Source organism: Cibotium barometz, chromosome 35 (assembly GCF_041138505.1).
Source record: "Cibotium barometz isolate CiBa-2024 chromosome 35, ASM4113850v1, whole genome shotgun sequence".
Taxonomy (NCBI): Eukaryota; Viridiplantae; Streptophyta; class Polypodiopsida; order Cyatheales; family Cibotiaceae; genus Cibotium; species Cibotium barometz.
Window position 1 is genome coordinate 9,274,356 of NC_141080.1, and position 16,685 is coordinate 9,291,040.

Genomic DNA, 16,685 nt, shown 5'->3' on the forward strand with positions numbered 1-16,685 from the left:
AGCAATGGCACAAACATATGAGAAGAGATAAGGCACCTTAATAAAGAAAATAAAAACGTTTTTTTGGGCCTTTGCACGTACCCATACCGGACATGCCATAAAGATCATACGGAATCCAACTATGCATAGAAAACATAGTCACATGGGACGGAGGGGACGGACCCTTGGAACGGGAGGACGCCGTCCCAGGAACATTGTGGAACGGGGACGGACGGGGACAAACGGACGTCCCCAGTTGGGCGTCCCTCACAAGGGACGGCGTTCCAAGGACGGATCCAAGAGGGGACGGCTGCATGGGAACGCCTGCAGGTTACTGTTTGGGCAATGGTCACATTTTTGACCTTTTTTTGGGCCGTTTGGGAGGGGCTTTTCATGGGCCTTTAGCCTTGGCCCATAGGCCTTGAGCCTTTGAGGCTTTGGGCCTTGGCCTCTCTCTTGCCTCCCTCCCTATAAGAAGACACACACAGTGCACACACACTCCCTCTCACACTTCAAGCTTTAGCTTCACACACACACACACACACACTCTCCCTCAAGTGGCAAGCCTCAAGGGCCAAGGTCTCAAGTTTCAAGCTCTCACACAAGCAAGCTGTAGCCTCTCAAGACACACATTCTCCCTCACACACACACTCTCTCAAGCTTCACACACACACACACACACACACACATCCATCCTCACACTCAAGTTCTCCCTCAACTTTCAAGGCTCAAGCCTCACTCACTCTCTCTCTCTCTCTCTCAAGCTATCAAGTGACAAGGAGGCATCCATCATCCCTGGCATCCTCCTCGTGGTAGTGGCTCTTCAAGTTCCAACTACCCGTAGAAGGACGATGGGATGGACATGGTAGGATGAGGTCAATCACACCCCATCCCCTCATGGAGGTGGTGCACAGCCATGGACATGCAGCTTTGCCCGTATAGGCGAGTGGGTGGTACTGACAAAGTAACTTTTAAGTGCCGTTCCTACCCCCGTCCCCATTCCCTACATATGGCCGTCCCTCGTCCCGTCCCCGTCCCCGCTACCGTCCCCCATCCCTTGTGACTATGATAGAAAAGAGAGGAGAGAGAAATGAAATGAAATGAAATGTTATATTAACGTCTTCAAAAGGCCATAATGACCTATGAGACCAAAAGTTACATCATGGTGGATCTGATACAATGTCTGGATAAAAAAACCCAGAAAATGAAAAATAAAGATGATACTACTGGCACCTAGAAAATGAAATTGGAACTGGAATATAGTGAGGGGAGAGAGAGAGAGAGAGAGAGAGAGAGAGTTCAGAGACAGAGCACATGCTTGGCAAGGAGGTGTGCAAATGAGCAGCAAGACGTTAGGTTCCAGGAGGTGACCGCGCACATGTGGATCACACATGGATTGGGTGCAAGAAGCAAGAACTGTGAGGGCAAAAGGACGGAAGGACCAGATATACGAGAGATCAAAGTAAAACCACAAAGCATGAAATATGTGAGTGAATATATATAAAAGGGTGAGAGCCCTTATATGAGAGGTGACTCTGAGCAGAAAGAAGACCAGTGCTAAAGCAGAGAAGACGTCGGAGCTGAAGCACGGTCGATGATGAAGGCTCGCGTCGATGTGAGGCAAAGCACAAGGAGGTGATAGTGGCAACGGAAAAAGGTAACATCGATGACGATGATGGTGTTGTAGTCTCTGATGACACGGGTGCTGCGTACCTGAAGCAGAGAGGGTTGCCGTCCCGAGTGGTGCAAGCTCTGGTGACACGGGTGCTGCGTACCTGAAGCAGGGCTACCGTCCCGATGCGTAGCATAGAGGGCTGCTGTCCCGATGCGTAGCAAAGGTGTCAAGATGCGTAGCAGAGAGGGCTGCCGTCCCGATGCGTAGCAAAGAGGGCTATTGTCCCAAGGGCTGTGCCAAAACGCACAAGATATGCTGAAGGTAAGCATGGATGTGAGCCTTGATGTATGCGCTGATGTAAGGCTGAGATAAACGCTGATATAAGCCCTGATGTAAGCCTGATGTAAGCGCAGATGTGGGCTGATGTATGCTGCAGCAAACCGCAGATGACTGCTGAAGAAAAATGCAGAAGTAAGCTGATGTATAAACGCTGATGTAGGAGCTGACATATGCAGAAGTAAAACGCAGATGTAGAGTAAAGAAAGCCTGATGTAAGTGCCAAGAACAGCCTGATGTAAGGCTGATGTGAGCCCTGCAGAAGGCGGCCTGGACCAGCAGAGGAAAACACTGATGAGCCCCTGCTGAAGGCGGCCAGATGGTACCTGATATAGCGATGAAGTGGTGCATGAGTGATGAGGTATAGGCAATGCTATATATAGTGAAGGGGGGGTGCTGGTTGGTCACCATAAAGGTGTAGGCCAGCAGCCAAGACAAAAAAACTCAAAAATAAAATATAAAACAAGGTGGTACCAAACGTTATGTACTATACGGATCCGTACGTACTGTACGTTGTTTGGTACGGAAAAAAAATTTAAGGTACGTAAAAATACGTACCATTGGTAAAAATACATAAAAATACATAAAATCTCAGAAATTTCAGCCACCTACATAAAATTTCAGTCCATGTCCACATTGACATATAAAACTTTCGAAATAGAGACACAACAAGGTCACAAACCTACTAATTCAAAAGTGAGAAATTAGAATCACAAGTCGTCAATCATACTTAATAAGTTAATCGTACTTAATACTTAATACTTATTACTTAAGACAAGTCACATTGTCACAAGTGAGTCGTGACAACTCACAATTCACATCAAAAAATGATGAAATTTGAAAATGAGTCTAGGAATAATGACAAAATGTGCCATGTCCATACAACACCAAATCAAAACTAAGGTAATCCAAATCAAAACTCATCATCCGATGAGGATGATGACCCTGGAGAATCAAGCATATAACCCTCCGTGATGACATTGCCCTCGTCATCATACTCAGGCCCTATCATCATGGGCACAGGTGGGTGGGCTGCCTCAAGTGTCCCTGTCCCTGCCTCTGCATCATCTTGCTGGGTAGTGTGAATGAGGCGAACGGCCTCATTCGCACGTGCTCGAGGAGTCTGAATAGGCAGCTTCCCTCTCCGGGCGCCTCTCCGGCCAGAACTCTCTGCATCTGCAGGTCCCTCATGTAGCTGAATTTTATAAGCCCGGGCTCTCGATCTCGTCACCCCCCTGTCTACACTCTCCATCTCTCTATGCAGGAGGCAAAGAATCTCGTCTTGCTCATCTCTCAACCGTTGCTCTGCCTCATCAATGGTGGTAGGATCTGGGACCAGCTTGACACGTGTTGGATCCACCTATTCAACGTAAAACCACAGAGAACGCGGAGTGTCAACGACTCAACTATGTGTATACTATAGTATAAAAGCTATGTAAATGGGAGGCCAATCCCCATAAGAGAATGAATAGGATAAACTCACCGGTTTTGGAGTGCCCAAAGCATGATAAGCTCGTACGAGCTTCATGTTGGCCCTACAATAGACCAGTCTCTCTAGTTGAGAGGTGCTCAAACGATTGCGTATCTTTGTATGGATGAGTGAGTAAGTGCTCCAGTTGCGGTCACAAGCACCTGCTGAACAATCCTGCACTCCAATTCAAAAAAAGTGCTTCATTCATGTGAGCTCGGCAATTCCCAACAAGCTTCACAAGACTAGTTCATATGGCATAGTACATACATGATATACATACATGAGATAGCACTCGCAGAGCTATATCTGTAAGGTGTGGAAGACCCTGTCTTCCATAGTTTTGGCACCAAGTAAGAGGAAGCTTGGTGGCCTCTGGTCTAAGAGCAACAGCTCTAGCAAATGAGGGTCCCAAGTTGTTGACCCAGCTGCAGAGCTCCGCATCAATCTCCAATTGCTGCTCCACATCATACATACTATTAATGTACCTATCTCGTAAGGTGAGCAGCTCCCTATCATGAAAGAGAAGTGGCGTCTTGTAGAAAGGATGGAGGAATGCAGCCATCCCATGAATGAGGCGACTCATATACCCCCATCGATAATCCACAATAGCCAATATATCATCTCGGCTGCAAGAGTAAAATAAACAGAGAAGTGGAGCAATTAGATAAGTCAAGACTCAAGAATCAAGATTTTGTAATCGGCCATCAAGAATCAAGATTTTACTTACCAATTCTGTGTCAGGGACGTACAGGCTGCAATATGACTCTTCATCTGCATGAAGAGGTGGTACACTAAGCCCAAAGTGGAGCCCTCCATGTCTGTGACTCGCAGAAGTACAAATATTGGCTACAAAGCCACTAAGAGAGTTTGCACATCCGTCCAGAGGGTCTCCTCCAGTATCCGTCTCTGTATGTATTTGGTGGGCTCTGTCTGTGAATGATACATATCTCTCCACTTTGGATCCACAACTGTTTGTAATAGTGGATCTCTCAATTTGAAAAGCCTGTGTAGCACCAAATACATATAGGCAAATCTTGTCTTGGATGGCCGCACCATATCTAGGTTGCTGTGGCTCCTAAAGATAGCCAATGCCTGCTGCTTCTTTCTGAAGAATGTAGTGATCTTCGTGGCATCAGAAACTGTGGGTTGCACCCAACTGAGCTTGCCTATGTCCTCCATAAGCAAATCAAGGCAATGGGCTGCACACGGAGTCCACACAATGCGAGGAAACTCTGACTCCACCATGTCTCCCATTGCCTTGCAATTAGCAGCATTGTTTGTTACAACCTGCACCACATTCTCTGGAACAACCTCAACAATTGCCTGGCGAATATGCTCATAGATACTCTCAGCAGTGATGCGTTCGCCTGCCTTTCTAGCATCCACAGCGCGTAAGAAATACATAGTACCAAGACATGAAGAGACAAGAATATTGATGATGTGTCGTCGCCGTGTGTCACTCCAGCCATCCGAAATGATAGTGCAACCAAATTGTTGCCAACCTACTTTCACTGGCACCAATGCCTTGTCTATCAAGGCCTTTTGCTCATCAAGCATCGTGGTGCGCATCTTTTTGTACTCAAGCCCTGACCATGACTCCGTGTGTCCAACCTGGGCTATAGCTCTGACCATCCTCTTCCATTGGTCAGTCCTCAAAACATTGAAGGAGATATTGCACTCTATGAGAGTGCGAGCAATCTCCATCTCAGCCACCTTTTGCCTTTCTTTGACCCAAGACTGTGCATGCACACGAGAAGGCAAGGTGGTTTGCCTTTGCGTATATGTATCACCCTCATCCTCATCTTGCATGACAGAAGGCTCTTTCAAGCAGACGATGCCTGCTCAGAAGAGGCAGGCTGAGATTGTGAATCCTCATCAACCTGCGTGGATGGACCGGCCAAGTCCCCAAGAAGAGCATCATGAAGCGCATCCTGTGTCTCTTGCGTGCCTCTTCCTCTTCCAGCTGCCCCCATTGCAGGGAAATTTTCAGCAATCAACTGATCTCTCAATGCTTGTGGCACTCTCTTGCACCCTGCACAATTGTTGGTGGTGCCAATGCCTGTGAGGTGCTTGATGACACGAGTAATTGTACTCGTGAGGGTGAAATTGCAGTACTTGCACTGCCATTGTCGAGTGCCACTACCTGCCTGCCCTAGAGTAGTCACAATGCGAATGACGTTTGTGTGCTCCTTCCAGTATGGGTTCTCTCGCTTCGGCATGATTGCTCTGACAAATTCAATGCACAATGCCATACAATTTCAATCAGGATTCAGCAATCATGCAATGCATAATATTTAGTGGGCAGCTCGGCTGAGAGGGAGAGAGAGAGAGAGAGAGAGAGAGAGAGAGAGAGAGAGAGAGAGACTTGAAGGAGAGAGAGGCTGAGAGCTCAGTGCACGGTCCACAGATGGTGGGCTAAGGCTCTGTGAGAGAGAGAGAGAGAGAGAGAGAGAGAGAGAGAGAGAGAGTTATGTTGCTCCCTTGGGGGCCTGAGCAAGGGTGGGTGGGGAAAGGGGGGGCAGAACAATGAGAAGATAACGAACAGGGGCGAAGGGCGGCGAACAGAGAAGATGGCGAACAGGGCGAAAGCAGGCGAACAGAGAAGATGGCGAACAGGGGAAGGCGCCGGGGGAAGGAGGCGAAGCGAAGGGAAGGCGGCGGCGACAGTAGCGGAGAGAGAGAGAGTGCGACTGTAGAGAGAGAGCATGGCAGTTGGCCGTTACCGGAAGGTTGAGGTCGTACGGCCTCCAGAGTCCAGACGCAAGACGCAGACACAAGACGTTTATCGCAGGCGAAACCCCAAAAAAAAAACGTTTATCGCAAGCGAAACCCCAAAAAAAAAAGTACGTACGGATCCCCGTACGGTACGGTTGTTCGGTACGGATTGGATCCGTACGTACGTTTTGATCCTACCTTGATATAAAATATCCAAAAAGTCCCTTTTTAGGGCTGGAAAAAGTGCTGTTTCTTCACAAGAACAAGGTGTCAATAACACACAATGTAGAGGATAAGTCGGCATATTTTTTTAAGAAAAAAAAAACTTTGGGATGATTTGGTATGGGTACAGAACGCACGCGCTTAGGAAAAAGGATTGGTCGAGGCGGGGGATCCCTACCTCTTGGGAAAAGTTTTCCAGTGAGGCCAAAAGCACCCAGAGCGAAGGAATCCCAGCAGCCTTGTACAGCATGTATAGCCGGGTTCAGTACAGCAAGTACAGTCAGGTTCAGCACAGCAGGTACAGGTATGGCTGTAAGGGTACAGGTACGGCTGCAGGATGCACGATGCAGCAGGGTACAGGCCAGCAGATTCAGTTTGGGTACAGCAGCAAGTGCAGCCAGGTACAGTCGGGTACATCAGTAGGTGCAGCTGGCAGCTTTTCTCCTTTTTGTGAACTCTGCAGAAGTCGACCTGCATAGGGAGAAGAATCCCAAGAGAGAGATGTGTCTGGATACGTGAGGAGGAGCAGGAAAAGAGTCATGGGAAAGGTTGGTGGAGAGGAGGTGGAGGGGGGTCCAACCCTCTTATGCCATGTGGCATAGCCCACCAAGATTTTTTTTTTTTTTTTTGGGAAAAACGATCCTTCTATTAGTTAATGAGAAGACGCCATAAGGCTACAAAGCTCACCTCACAAGGAGGGATAATAAATACAGTGAACACCGGAGCTCCACCCCCGTGGCTGGCCACTCTCTGGGGGGGGGGGCTACCTAGTAGTACATGCGGGAGGTGAGAAGAGCCAAACTGGAGGCCTGTAGTGCCAAGTGACATCCTCGCCCCTCGCGGTGAAGAAAGGGCCAGGCTGCCAAGTGCGGAGGAACGCCTTGCGGCGATCTCTCATGCGATCCGAGTCGCCTTGCAGTTTCCCCCAGTGTCCTCTCAAGGTGTGAATGATGTCCACCCAGAGAGCCTGTATGACCTCCGCCGGTGGAGTCGCCTGGCGGTCTATGGCCTCCCTGCATCGGGCTCTCCATATGTGCCAAGCCGTCATGATGCTGATCATCTCCCATCTGTGCCCGTCCCCCTCCTGGGAGACTGCCGAAGAGAAGTCTGGCGGCGTCGGAACCACCGCCATCGCCTTGTCAGAGACCTGGATGGTCACACTGCCAGGGACGTCCTCGTATCCAAGGGCCGGGCCGCTGTCCGTGGCCCAAGCCACCGCACCCCACGTCACCATCATCTCACCTGGCGAGCCTGCAAAAACCATCCTGGGAGCGCGCTGCCAGACCTGCTGTGCCTGTGGGCAATCCCATAAGCAGTGCCGCTGCGACTCCTGTGCATGGCCGCACCGAGGGCAGGACGTTGGGTGTCTGCCAAAAGCTAGCCAAGCCCCCACAGCCAGTCCTCTATGCGCTGTAAGCCAGAGAAAAAGCGTCACCTTCCGGGGCCGGAAGCTGTCCCAAAGGCGTTGCCAGAAGTCCCTAAGGAAGGCAGGGGAGAGCCCCTGTCGCCAATGCTCGGCCGCCGCCGGGGTGCCCGCTATCCTGTGCCTCTGGATCCGCCGCCCCAGCCTCGCTGTGTACTGAAAAAAGGGGGTGCCTGGGCTGGTAGGGGCCGAATAGGGATCTCGCCAAAGCCACTCGCCTGGATCCCACTGAAGGCGAATAAGAGGCCTGCTGTCCCAAGCCCATAATCTCCAAGAATATCCTCCCCTATCGAGGCTGGTGAGGGGTCTACATGCCACTGTCTCTTATGAAAGCCGACCACCCGCACCCTCTGAAAGATACAACCCTGGAACTCATCCAAATCTAGTCGGGTCCTCTGAAGCTGGCCTCCCTCTCCCACCTCGAAGGTGAGTGGGGCGACTCTCTCTGCTGAGCCGCAAACCGCTAGAAGGATCTCATGCCGAGTAAAGACGCCCATCCACTGTGGAGGTGGAGGGTCCTGTACTGGAGTCCGCCACTCCCGGGGGATGGCCGCCTCAATGTCCTGCCTCATCAACTCTCTGCCCCTCATCCCGCTGAGTCTCCTCTCCTGAACCTCTAGAGGCAGCTGCTAAAAACATATCCAGTCGTCTAATGACTGGGCTGGGCCGGAGCTCAACGGGCCCCACGACACATGAGATCGCGATCCAACCATATGACCACTGGGAAGTCGGATCAAGGGGTTCCAGATCAATGGCTGCCTCAGGCGCTCCTCATCGGTGCCCGGGGGAGTCTGGAAGAGTGACGGCCTCAGATGCTCCCAGGCCCTCAGAAGGCTAGCTGCAAAACGGTCCTCGAAACCAAGGCCCACTCCTCTGGATCGCTGCTCTGTAAAGATCCACCTGATGCAGGGGGTCCAGGGGCCGCTAAGAGAAGGAGTGCGGCTGAGAATCCTGGAAACAAGAAACTCCTTCCAAGGCTCAGCGCCTGGTAGGAGGCCACGAACCACCAACTTGCCAAGCAAAGCTCGGCTCTGACAAATAGGATCAACTATGCCTAGGCCGCCTCTCTCCCTCGGCTGAGTGATCACAGCCCATGCCACCTTGGCCCTGGCGGGCCGCTCGTCGTCGCCACCGGACCAAAGAAAGTTCCTGATGAGCCTCTGCACCTGGCCAATGCACGCCCGAGAGAAGGCCCAGCAAGAAGTGATGTACCACATGGTAGCAAGCAGAACCTGGTTGGCCACAACCACTCGGCCAGCCAGAGATAAACGAGCGGTACTCCAATACAGAAGCTTCTTCCGAATGCTCAGAAGAAGGGGGCTATCTGCTGCTCCGGAGATATGTCAATGCCCACATCGCATCCCAGATAGCGCACTGTAGTGCCGGGGGCCAGCCACTGAAACCCATCAACTGGCCTCCAAGTCGGGGGGGGGCACAGAACTGACCCACAACCCACACGACTTGTGCCAGTTGATCAAAGCGCCCGAAGCTCTGCAAAACCTGTCCATGGCTGAGGCGAAGCGGCGGAGGTTCTCCTCCCCTCCCTGAAGATAGACAGCAGTGTCATCCGCAAACTCCGAGTCTAGGAGCTCCTCCGAGGTGCGGATGGAGAGCTGGAGGCCCCGCAAACCTGTATCCTGTGCCGTCAAGAAAGTGCTCATGGCCTCCGCCACAAAAAGGAAAAGAAAGGGCGCCAAGGGGCACCCCTACCGCACCGAGCGCGAGAGCTGGAACCTCTCTCCGCGCACGCCCTGTATCAGCACCTGGCTATGAGCCGATGTGCAGAGTGCAGAGACCCCACGGATCCACTGGGGGGGAAAGCCCATCCTCTCCATAGTGCCTTCCAAGAAGACCCAGTCCACCCGATCATATGCCTTCTCGAAGTCGAGAAGGAGCACTGCCAGATCCTCCTGCCGAAATCTAGCCAAAGCCGTAGCCTCCCAGAAAGAGAAGATGTTATCCAGGATGCTCCTATCCTGGATGAAGCCTGTCTGCGTGGAGTGGATGATGTCCGGAAGGTGAGGCTGAAGTCGCCTGCTGATCGCCTTAGCTAGGACCTTGTAGGCCGTGCCTAGCAAGGTGATCGGTCTCCACTGTCTAATCTCCAGTCTGTCTCCTCCCTCTTTGGGAATCAAGTGAATCAACCCCTCTACCATGCTGTCCGGCATGTCTCCCGACTCCATGATCTCCTGGAATGCCAATCTGAAACCCCTATGCAAGAGACCCCAGTACCTCTGGAAGAAAGCCATTGAGAGACCGTCCTCTCCTGGGCATTTGCCCTGAGGAAGTGCCTGAAGAGCCGCCTCCAGTTCCGCATCCGAGAAGGGGGAGAGAAGGGAGTGCTGCAAATGGGCCGGCACAACCGGTCTCGTGAAGCTCCAGACTGCCTCCCGAGCCTCTCTCACCCTGTCATCTGCTGGCTCAGCAGAGAGCAGATCCCTGTAAAAATCTGTGGCGATCGCCCGAACCCTGGGGGGATCCACCACTACCTGGCCATCAGCCTGCCGAAGACGCCTGAGACCATCACGTCTGAAGCAAGGCCCTGTCACCTCAAAGAAATCCCGAGTCACTCTGTCTCCAGCCTGTGTCCAAAAAGAATCCCGAGCATGGAATCGAAACTCCACCCTCCTCTCCTCGATGGATCTGATCTCTGTGCGAGCTGACTCCATCTGCTCTGAAATCCAAGGGCTCGTAGGATCCCTCTCCTGAAGTCTCTGAAGGGAAGCTAGACTCCTCCGCAGGCTCCTCTCCTGCTCTCTGAAAGCCTCCAGACGGTCCAGGGCAGCCTGTCTGAGCATCCTACTGATCTCCTGCAAACCCCTGTCAAGATCGCTGGCTGCCGATCCTCTCCTGAACTGAAGCTCCTGCCAGACCTGCTCAACTCTGGTCGCAATCTCGGGCTCCTCTATGAGACAATCTCGAATCCGGACGCTCTGGCCTCGCTCTCCTCTCGTAGGGTCCTCGATCTGGAGAAGCACTGGAAAGTGGTTTGAAAAAGAAGAGCCTGCAAGTATACCCACAGTGCCACCTCTATCGCAAGCCCACTCATCAATGTAAAACCTGTCGATGCTGGAAAGGTTAACTCCAGTGGCCCGTCTATCCGAGCGCGAGAAAGATAAACTCCCCTGCATCCTGCCAAACTCCGAGAGAGTCCACGGATCCTGGCCTCTCACCTGCAGCACTAGCTCCTCCCAGGCAGCGAGCTCCGGACCATGAATGGTCTCATGGCTGCCCCCCATCCTGTCCTCTGCATCCTCCAGCATCAATAGGTCCGTGAGCCCCAAGTCACTGAAGTGGTGAGAAAACTCCAGTATCTGATCACGCAAAACTTCCTCTACAGAGTTGCAATCCCATGCTGTGTCTGGGGCAACACTGAGAGGAAAGGAGAAGGCCACCGTGCTGCTCACCACTGAAGGAGAACGAGAGGGATGGCACACCACGCATACTCGCAAGGGCGCGACCAGTGTCTCGAACGGGCTAGCATCCAGCTAAAGACACCTGAAGAAACCGTAATCCACTGGGAGCCCCATCACTCGCGGGGGCCCCCCAGGGGAGGCTGGAGAGAACTCTGTGGGGCGGGCGAAGCTAGGATCGCCATCTCCATCGGCCCGGAGTGGCGGTGGAACAGCCGCTGAACTGAACTCTGGCCTACCCAGCTGCGCTGCCCTGGGGCAGTGGGTGGTCTGGAGGAGTATCCTGGAGAGGCCGAGGGAGGGATGGTGGCTCGCGGAGAGGAGGGGGGAGAGCGAGGAGAGGATGGAGAGGCATCTGCCAGAGGAGAGGTGTCAGGGGGGGCCGCCGGGGGAGGCGGGAGGGGGGGGGCTGGGGGGGGAGAGGGGGGGGTGGAAGGAGTGCTCTCCGAGTGAGGGGAAGAGGGGCCGGGGGTCGCGGAGTGCGGCCCGGGATCCTCAGGAATCTGCTCCATGGAGGGGGTGGGGCCCCCCGCGGGGGGAGGCAGAAGCGGGGTCTCCACATGGGGGGCTTTACCGGCGGCCTCAACGGGCACTGAGACTGAATCCTCGTCCATCGGGGTGGGACCTGCTGGCCGCCTATCCCTGACTGGAGCATAAGTGCAGGTATGTGCCTGGACGCCAGCCGGAGTCGCCTGTCCGCCAGCCTGTCCGCCAGCCTGTGCTGCCTGCTGGCGTCTGCGGCGGTCCCTGCGGGCCGGGCGTTTCCGCCGGCGAACCTCCTGCCATCCGCCAGCCTCCTGGGTCTGCGCGGCATCCTCCGCCGGGGCCTGCTCGTCAGATGATGGCGCCTGCTGAGACGAGCCAGGGATGTCCGGTCTCTGAGGTGGATGGCCACCCCTCGGGCCTCCTGAAGGGGGTCCAGAGGTGGCAGAGCGTGAAGGAAGAACCCCCTTGCGGGGACAGGCGCGTGCGAGGTGGCCCATCTCCCGACAAATGTAGCACTGGCCGGGGAGGCCCGAATACTCCACGCGCTGTATCAGATGTCCTCCAGAAAGACAAGGGAGGAGGATCGGTGACGGAACCACAACACGAATGGCCGGGAGTCCTGCTGCCCGAGCTATCACTGAAGCCACTGTCTGAGGCGTCTCCACCACCTGCCCGAACGCCTTGCCAATGGATGACAAGAGGGGCAAGTACTCCCTGCGGAGTCCAGGAAAGCAGAAAGTGATGGGGAAACCTGTCACGCCTGCTAGCGGGTCAGAAGCGGGGTCGAAACCGTGAGTCCATCGCGCCAGGAACGCCCGGGATGAGCGGAGGGCAATGGGGCTCCGAGCCAGCACCGTCTGAGCTACCTGGGGGGACTCGAAATCCACCTGGTAGTAGCCACGTCCCAAAAAATCGACGCTGACGATCTTGGCAGGCACGCCAACGAGGCTGCCTTGCAGAAGGTCGCGAAGCTCTCTCCGCATCGGATGGCTACCCACTATCTTGCAGACCAAGGAGGAGGCCTCAAGAGCGGATACTGTGGAAACAAACAAGTGATGATCTGCATCTGTGAACTCCAGACGAAGACCGGAATCAGCAGGGGTAGTCGGAGCGGCTTCCATGGAGTCCTCCAGAGGGAAAAGGCCAGAGACCGGGGTCACCAACGGGAGGGACACAGCCCTACGAGGAAACGGCGAGGCGGAAGGAGAAAGGATAGCGGGGGCGGAGCGGGGGGGCGGAGCTGAGGCGGGGGAGGAGAAGGGCTTGCACACCAGTCAAGGATGTCCATAGCCCACCAAGATTAATGGGGGCACCTCCATTAAGTGCACCTCCTTTAAGTGCCCACACATTAAAGTGTCTACGAAGTAGGTTTAAATGACCAAAGAGGGCACCCGAAGTTTGGGCTGCCCACACATGGCTCTTGGGCCCCGGGCACAACCCAGTGGGCAGTCCAGACTTTATTGAAGTCTGAACACCCAAAGGTTGCCCAATATTTAAAGGGTTAAACGAGATACTTACCACCTGTTCACATACCACATCAAAATTGAGCACACACCGCAACATAAGCCACATAGTAAAATAACTAGACCATGCACAACTTGAAACGATAGTACTAGAGTGGGAGAAACTACCACCTAAAAACATGTCTTTTTCTTTTGTAACTTTTTTTGGAACAGGTGACCTTTGCCACATTTCTCATGATGTTGATTACCATGACGATTACACTACCCACTGAAAATTTGCTCAAGTCACTTTTCTGAAGTGGCAAAAACAATAATCACAGACTTGCCAATGACTTACTTTTTCCCATGTCGGAAAGACGATCCAAGGGGGAGTAGTCTCCTTTGGAAACATCCTTCTTGTATCCGCTAGGGTCAATCTTGACAATCCCGCAATAAAAACGGCCTACAAAAATTATTCCCATTAGCATCACATTTGAGTGCTCATCAAGGTTAATAATCGCTTAAGAATGGAAGAAGACAAAAGATAATCTCTACACTTAGTTTCAAAAGGAGTGAAAAGAGCTGCAGAAATTCCATCAAGCTAATGTAGCAATTCAAGTGAACAGACTGTTTTAGATGCAGCCGGATTTACCTCACCACCCACCTCCAATATTCTACAAACTTGAAATGGATGTAATATGCTTGCCCCACTGTTCCTTCACTACTCCAGCAAACAAGTCAGGGAGCAACTCAAGCAACTCAAAGCTTCAAGCAAGGTTCCGTTCACACCCAGACAGCAAGTGACGTTTGAGCTGGATATGCAACTATAGAACTTTTGCAGCTCCAATTTTCACACTTTACTAGAACTAAAATAAAGAGGCAAGTGGTCACGTAAATCATTCTTAAGAGCAAGTTGAACTGCCGGAGGTACGGTACATCTTACAGTAGTGACCAAGAGTAGATCCTATCATATATTGGAAACATGCAACAGCAAGTTGCCACTGCTGAGGTTGAATATGTCTCGCTGTAGTTCCCAAGAGAAGGTGCATATCCCATAAATAAAAACATGCCATAAATTCGACACACAAAAACCACATGAAGCAAGCTTAAAATCTATTAAAATGAAGAGAAAGCTGTGCCATGAGAATAGAAGCATCCCCACAGTACCTTCTTCCTCCTGTAGTTTGAACCACATAAAACTCTTCAAATTATCACATTATATTCATCTATTTGCTCGAAGAAAGACAAGCTAAAGCATGGGCATCGGTGCTTGCACACATCCTAGACTGCTGTGCAACTTGCAGCAAAGTTGAGTTAATGACTTGCATTAAAGCAACAGAGGGTCTGCAGCAGCACCTGATGAGATCTTGGAGAGTGTAGGTTTGGTGACCAACAGCCAGTACAGAAGATTGCAAATATGTTCAGATGGCACAGGCATAGATTACCTTGACTCCTTTGAAGCATGTTATCCTTTGATCTAACCCCTGTGCTTTGACAAATGAGTGTGCTGACATACCACCCCCATAGCACAAGGGCTCTCAAAGACTAGATGCCATTAACTAGTAGAGACAATCATAAGGATGTGCACCAGGCAGAAATCTTTATACCAACTCAGATAATTTCATTTCTTTGTGTGAAGTGTATGCTTCCACTATGTTCATCCACAGATGTTCTATTGTTCTGGCCTTGTAGGCCACGAATGTGAAATACTTTTCATTGTTCCCTTCTAAAGTGAGGCATAGCCTAGACAAGACTTGATCCACCATTGGACAAGTAACTAGTTGATCAGGTCCAGCTGTTGCACATTTCATTACCCCAAAATCAAGGTCCAGGATAGAGCTGTGCATGAGTCATCGCCTAGCGGTCTTTGTTAAGACCATGGACAAATGCCATTGCAAAAACCTTTGGGAAGAACAGCAGAAAGTTACTGACCAAAAGGGATTTCATTTCTGTTGTAGACAAAGATGGTTTCATCAATCCCCCCTTAAGCATACAAGATCAACAGTTTGCATGAACAAATGTAGAAAAGTTGAGGCTCTGATGTAATTATGACAAGAACCTAGGGCAAGGTGCACTAGTGAACCAAGAAGATCTGAGTGCAATCAAGTTTCCCGGGTTAATTTGGTTCAAATTCTGGTAGGGGTAAAGGAATGAGATTTTCTTATGCCCGTGGAATCAAGCATCAAAGCAAATTGCACTAGTAATCAAGAGCAATCTACAAAGATTTATGTTGAATGCGACAAGGGTTTTCTATGCACAGAACTTGGAGAAAATAAGCCTTCAGGGCAAGGTGCACTAGTAAGTGGAAACATTCTTAAGCCCAGTTGCAATCTTACAGCATGATTTTGTGCTAAACACACTATAATGGGTTTGATCTGCAACAGAAATCCAGAGCAAGAATGCACTAGCATATGAAGACGATCCTATGGTTTGGGAAAGAATACTCGAAGCCTTAAGGCATGGTTTTGTGCCAAATACACTGTAATGGTGAGCAGATCTCTGTAATAAGGGTTTCGTTGTGCTATAAACAGAAATCTAGGCGAAATGGAGAAGATCTTACATTTATTTGAGCACAATCGGAGTCTTCAAAGGCATGGTTTTGCACTAAGAGCAGCCTAGTGGTGAGAAAATTACGATTAAGACAGTATTAGGGGGTTTTTCTGTAGGAAGTCTTCGAAAAGCAGATGATTTGAGCAAAGCGAACCCTCGAAGATTGAATTGAACACACAGAACATGATGGAAAATACCAGTTGTTGGCGTTTCAGAGACCGTCGGTTTTCCAAGTAGACGAAAGCTACCATGACTGCGAGTCCGAGGAAGGTACCGAGCAGCAACCCGGAGAGGAACGCCATAGCTGCAGGTGTGTGATGATGGCACAGCTGCACAGAAATGGAAGGGACAAAGCTCTGACAGTATGATGGTGGAGATGAAGCTGTGACAACGCTGCTGTTGTACAGCGATAGGATGGCAAATCAAGGTGTGATGAAGGAAGGGCAGAGATATGAAGGTGTGATGGAGCTGTTGCAGAGCGATGGTGAAGATGAAGAGGGCAAAGGAACGGAAGCTGAGCTGCGAGGTACTGCATATGGAAGATACCTCGACGAAGCCCTGGCTGTGGTTTTGTCGAAGAAAGCAATGCTGTGCCTGTACTCCCTTTTTTTTTTTTTTTGCTTCGTAGACTGTTGTGAGCTTGCTGACAAATAGACGTTCCACGTCAGGAATGCTGACCCGTCACTTGCACCCCAGACTGGCCTAGGGACATGCCATCGTCTGCAAGGGGAGGTCATGTGAATGCACCATGATTGAGAATCCATGAGAATTAGCTGAGGGTAGATAGGAGAATGTGTGTGCTCACAGAAGTGTAGTTATGGTGTCTTATCAAAGGAGAGCTCACCATGGAAGACTCTTATGTTCTATGACCGTCATGGGAAAGGTGCATCTCATATATACTGCAAAGACAACAGATGTCATGGATTGAAGGGAATTCTACCTACAAAACATAATAATTTTCACCAACAAAGCGTTGTTCACATAGGAAGTCCTTTTGTTGATAGAGCCAAGTCAATCATAGTTCGGATAGGTT

General features: G+C 51.2%; 2 protein-coding genes and 1 pseudogene across 8 annotated transcripts in view; all 3 read right to left on the bottom strand.

The window, feature by feature from the left end:
* The window catches only part of LOC147618120 (synaptotagmin-5-like), a 128,421-nt gene extending 111,875 nt beyond the window's left edge, over positions 1–16,546 (bottom strand). For all 6 annotated transcript variants that reach the window (XR_015262183.1, XM_086775360.1, XM_086775363.1 and 3 more), the window contains exons 1-2: positions 15,850–16,546; positions 13,461–13,565 (exon numbers count right to left, since the gene is read on the bottom strand). Coding sequence is in view for 5 of the 6 variants with exons in the window: in XM_086775360.1 (XP_086631486.1) it covers positions 13,461–13,565; positions 15,850–15,954 (210 nt within the window). In the remaining variant the exon portion in view is untranslated. The remainder of the gene's footprint in view (positions 1–13,460; positions 13,566–15,849) is intronic.
* On the bottom strand, positions 2,400–3,542 carry LOC147618123 (uncharacterized). The gene is made up of 2 exons (XM_086775088.1): positions 3,414–3,542; positions 2,400–3,290 (listed from the first exon to the last, which is right to left on the bottom strand). Exons 1-2 carry the CDS (start codon positions 3,456–3,458, stop codon positions 2,844–2,846), a joined length of 492 nt encoding a protein of 163 aa, XP_086631214.1. The 5' UTR covers positions 3,459–3,542; the 3' UTR covers positions 2,400–2,843.
* Positions 3,573–5,808, bottom strand: LOC147618124 (uncharacterized; annotated as a pseudogene). Its single transcript, XR_015262145.1, has 3 exons — positions 5,282–5,808; positions 4,129–5,219; positions 3,573–4,027 (listed from the first exon to the last, which is right to left on the bottom strand). The product of XR_015262145.1 is annotated as an uncharacterized LOC147618124 (transcript).
* Positions 16,547–16,685: the final 139 nt, after the last annotated feature.

Bases quoted from the DNA above. Each gene is read 5' to 3' on its own strand.
- LOC147618123 (XM_086775088.1), bottom strand. From the start codon at position 3,458: ATGAAGCTCGTACGAGCTTATCATGCTTTGGGCACTCCAAAACCG. The intron at 3,291-3,413 runs GTGAGTTTATCC...TACGTTGAATAG, and splicing joins CTTTGGGCACTCCAAAACCG to GTGGATCCAACACGTGTCAA.